This window comes from Ictidomys tridecemlineatus, chromosome 14 (assembly GCF_052094955.1).
Source record: "Ictidomys tridecemlineatus isolate mIctTri1 chromosome 14, mIctTri1.hap1, whole genome shotgun sequence".
NCBI classification, from domain to species: Eukaryota; Metazoa; Chordata; class Mammalia; order Rodentia; family Sciuridae; genus Ictidomys; species Ictidomys tridecemlineatus.
This window is the reverse complement of record NC_135490.1, coordinates 56384253-56388899: the sequence shown is the minus strand read 5'-3', so window position 1 is coordinate 56388899 and position 4647 is coordinate 56384253. Positions and strand designations below refer to the sequence as shown.

Below are 4647 nucleotides of genomic sequence, written 5' to 3'. Positions count from 1 at the left end.
TTTCTTCAGAGTTACCAATACAATTTTGTTTACAAAAAACCATAAGCCTCCTCATATTTTTAATTTTAATTTCTCAGAGTAAATGAGAATGATCTTTACACATTTGTTTGCACTTTCCAAATATGCTGCAATGGGCGTATTTCCCATTTAAAACAAAACAACACCCGAAGTTGATTACTTCCCAAGAAGGAAAGATTCAGGCTGATATCAGTCATGAAAATCACAAATGCCTCTCCTCCCTGGTCCCCAAGCATACTGGGGAGCAGGAGTGCAGCTCGCTGCCTGGATTCCTTCCCCAGTACTGAACAAAACAAACAACATGGCCAAATGATAAGAAATGGCTTAGAAAGCATTTAACAAATGACATCCACAGAAACTTTTAGGAATTACATTTGTTAGCTCTAGAAGTAGAAAAACCTTGCTGTTAGGTCTCAACATCTAAAAAAAGAGACAAGCTGACCACAGAGACCCTGGTTATCTTGCCCTGCTGTGGGACGGGCGAGGTGCACTAGTAAGAGCAATCCCAGCCCATTGACCCAAAGACTATGACCTGGGGTGCCCCAAGGCCTGCAACAGACTTCTCTTGGCTCCCACTATAATAAAGTGCAAAATCTGGCTGACAGCTGAAGACCCCCCGACCAGATCCTCCTTCAGCAGCTGCTCCACAGGCAGACTGTCAGTGTCCCAGTGTCACAGAAGTCAGAGATGCAGTCCTGAAGGTGAGGAAAGAGCTGCTATGAATTTTTCTGAACCTTGCAAAGGTCCCTTTGAAGGAGAACTTGGAGTACAGCATGGCCAAGTGGAACTGAGTGTCAATAAAGCCCTGCTTCAGCCCGGGCTCCCCAGGTCCCTGTGTCAGAAAGCTAGATGCCTGTCTGCCACAGGGATGAGGTAAAGTCTCCGCTCAGAATGTCCTTTTCTCCTTCACTTCTTCTAGGGAGCTTCTGCACTCCTGGAGGGAATGGGAATTCTGGGTCTCTGGAGGTGCTCTGGGAGCTCACTGAGGAGCTGGGGGATAATCACTTAGGAGGCTGTGGCTGCTTGTCCCAGCCTGGGCTGTGTCCTGGCTGCTGCCCACAGAGAGGTGGCCAGGAGTCTTGGGCTACTGGCCCTGTAGCTGCTGTAGTCACACCAAGGACTTCTGTACAAATGAGGGGTACATGTTGTAGTCAGTGGAGAGGGAAGAAGGCTCTGGAACTGCTGAGTACTTCAGGGAGACAGGCTCCTCCTGAGGGAGTCTGACCCTGGAGACTCGTCCACATCACACCAGTGGCCTCCTCATGGAGGGTGTTCCATCACCACCTTCCTATCTGAATGCTTTTGGATATCTCAACCCATTTTTGAAGGTTGGAGCCATCCAAATATTCTAGCAGGGGAGAGGGCTTGTCAATGACTGTCCTTTGGTCACCAAGTGACTCCTAAGGAGGTTCCTCCAGGGGGTCCACAATCACTCTGGTGTCACACAAGCTGCTCCTGTCAGGCTGTTCCTCCTGGGCTCTGACCTCTGGGGGCAAGTCTTTCTCTTTCTGAGAAGTGACTTTGATGCTCAGGGCTGGTCCTTCCATATGGTTGGGACACACTTCTGGGCTGGGCTTCACCCTAGGGGTGGCAGTTTCTGTCCTTCTGGGCACTGGATTTCCCTAGAAGGTCCTGTGGAGCCTCAGGTAGATCAGCTTGGAGGCCTGGTCCAAAGCCTATTCCAGTTGCTTTTCTGGGCTTCGTTTGGTCCTTCCATCCCATCCTTCTGACCTTCAGCTTCAGCTGCAAATTAAGAGTTCATGGAGTTAGGAGAACTATCTTTGGAATCAACCTGAAGGCTGCAGGCTTCTTCCTCTAGAAAAGGCATTTCTTCTAGGGAGGCATTCCAGGGCACATAGACAATCCCTTGGACAAAAGAAGGCCCAATGCTCCTAATTAGGCAGCCTTTGGAAGTGGCCCTGCCCACACCTGCACCACAGGAAGAAGAGGAAAAAGAGTCGAGGGAGGATAGGAGCAGAGATAGAAGAGGAGGAGAAGGATTTCTGCAGTGGGATGAGTTCCTGGATGACCGCATCGACATCCTCATGACCTTTCAGGTGCCTGGGGCTGCTGCCCCCTCAGGAACGTGATGCAGGGCTGTGAGCTGGCAGCTGGAGAGTGCCACGTCCCTGGGCTCTGCAGGCAGCTGAGCTTGTTGGGACAACCTCCTGCAGTGGTAGTTTACCTTGAACTGCTTGGATGCCACGGGCACCTTTCCCTCTTTCCACTACCCATCCACCACAGTTCTCAAGGTTTCAGAGATGCCATGGCACTTTGGAGAAGTCCCAATGATTGGAGACTGACTAAAGGCTTTGGTTTGACTCCCAAACCCACAACTGTATTCCGTGATCACCCAGGCTTCTGTTTGCACTCCTCTACTTCAGGAAACTCAAAGCACTCCAGGGACTGCTAAGTACTTACCATTAGTTTGCAATACAAAGGCCTTCACAGTGTCCTGGATTGCTAGACCACAATTACTGTCCTCTTGCCCTGCTTCTTCTTCTTCTTGTTGGCTCTGGGCCTTGCTGCAAGACACGGGAGTTGGCCAGTGTTCACCAACTCCTCACGTATGCTGTACTTGGTGTCCTTGCTCTGCTTGTATTTTTCCTGCTTATCCATTATGTTCTCCTTTTCTCTGTGTTTTGACTGGTGAATCACAACAACATTGGGAGGCAGAGTGAATTCCACTTTCCTGAGGTTGAATTCAGACTTTGGTCGGTTCTGTTCTTGGAGAAATTTCCACTGATCCAGGGTGATTTCTCCAGTAGCTGTATCCACCAAGCGCTCTTCTGGCTCTCCTGCTTTGCTATAGGAGTCTCCTTGGAGCTCTCCATGAGTGGCTCTCAAGATTGGGTCCTCAGGCCCAAGAGCTATTGTTTCCCTGCCCAGGGACACACTCCCATTTTCAGTTTCAAGTTCACTCTTCTGGACATAAAAGAGGACATAGGCACGCTGACTCAGGACACAAGTAATGTCACAGGCCACTACCTTAGCATCGTCCATTTTGTACCACTGGCCATTGCCAGCTTTTATATAACAATAGTAGTGTCCGCTGTGACAACTCACCCCGGCATGGACCAGCACAGCATAGAGGGCATACACCATTGGGCCTCTGCCCTGCTGAGACATGTATGGCTGCATGTCAAGACACTCAGGGTAGTGCACGTGCTTAGCAATTTTTTCCCCTGTGAGATCGGAGAACCGTTTCAATACCAGCATAAGAACCTTTGGTGCCTTCTGCAGGGTCAGGGTCTTGCAGGCTGGCCTCTTCTTCTGACAAACACCACACTGGTAGGCGTTCTCCCCTTCCAGCCACTCAGGCTTCACCAAGTGCTCCAGTGCATGCTGCACACTGGGAGCTGCCGTGATGTCTAGCATAATGTCCAGGTAGGGGTCAAAAGTGTCTGAAACGCCACAGCAGTGGAGACACTTGATTTGAGATCTCCAGCACCCTCCAAATATCTGGCCCATGAGGGTAGGGTCCTTGGAGTGAGCACCTGGCTGCTTGTGCCCACGCACACATGCTTTCTGCATGGCATGGAGAGTAAAGAGCAGAAATTCATGGGCATCTTCTTGCCGGGAAGTGTGGAAGCCGTCAACCAAAGCAGGCAGGGGCTGAATGACATGCCCAGGGTGGCCGAGAGCCCGTGTCACGTGGGCTTGCATCACACACAGCATGCAGACCCTGTGACGAGGACAGCGTTGGCAGTGCTCCTGGGACAGCATGTAGTTGGCCAGGGGAGGTGTGTATGTCAGGCACTGCAGGGCTGCATTCACATAGCAAGTGTTTCCCATGTTCTGCAGCCCAGCACCAGCTGCCGATGGTCTCTGCCAGTTCAGACAAAGTTTCCCTCTAGGAGCCAGCAGTGGCCCCACAGGAGCTGAATTCTTCTTTAAGTGTGCATCAGGGCAAGGTGACAACGATGACTCTGCAGGTAGAGAAGGACCCAAATAGACTTTAGCATCAGCTGCACTGGATGAACATTCAGGTTTTATACAGTCATCAAACTGAGACTCACCTCCAAGGTGGAGTGAAGCTGCCTCCATGTCTCCAGGAGCAGTAAGCACCAGGTTTCCCTCCTGAATCTCGAGAGGAGAGAGCTTCTCCTTTGGAGCCGGCCTTCAAATGACAGCCAGGTCCATGTTTTCAGTCTTTTATGGCTCAGCCTCCTGACCACACCCACTAACTTCCTGCCAGATCCACCAATCACCTGCAAGCACTAATTAGATTAGGGATTTGGGTGTGGTCAGTTCACTTCCTGGAGAAACTGGTTGACTTTTTTCCCTGTTTGTGGATCTCAGGAGTTTGGTTTTTCTTGTTTGTTTGTTTGTTTTTTGTTTTTTTTCTTTTGAGAGAGAGACAGAGAGAGAGAGATGGAATTTTTAATTTTTTTTTCATTGTTTGGTGGACACAGCATCTTTTTTTTATTTTTATGTGGTGCTGGGCATGGAACCCAGCATATTTAAGTGTAGAGGCATAAAAATCATCCTTCAGACCATAGTAACCCAAATTCATGGAAACTCAATATTATCTTGCATTTCTTATCCACTAAATGCCTGAGAATTATTTGAGTGTTGTTTTTGTAAACATGTATATAAGCAGTATTGATATACCTAGCCTAGTTATCT

At 49.4% G+C, this 4647-nt stretch overlaps 1 protein-coding gene and 1 pseudogene across 1 annotated transcript; both read right to left on the bottom strand.

The window, feature by feature from the left end:
* Positions 1-424: 424 nt before the first annotated feature.
* Positions 425-2059, bottom strand: LOC144370544 (3'-5' RNA nuclease TATDN2 pseudogene; annotated as a pseudogene).
* Positions 2060-2481: 422 nt separating this feature from the next.
* LOC101962253 (ubiquitin carboxyl-terminal hydrolase 17-like protein 6) lies at positions 2482-4065 on the bottom strand. The gene has a single exon (XM_005340386.2). It carries the CDS (start codon positions 4063-4065, stop codon positions 2482-2484), a length of 1584 nt encoding a protein of 527 aa, XP_005340443.2.
* Between the last annotated feature and the right edge of the window lie 582 nt (positions 4066-4647).

Bases quoted from the DNA above. Each gene is read 5' to 3' on its own strand.
- LOC101962253 (XM_005340386.2), bottom strand. From the start codon at position 4,065: ATGGAGGCAGCTTCACTCCACCTTGGAGGTGAGTCTCAGTTTGATGAC.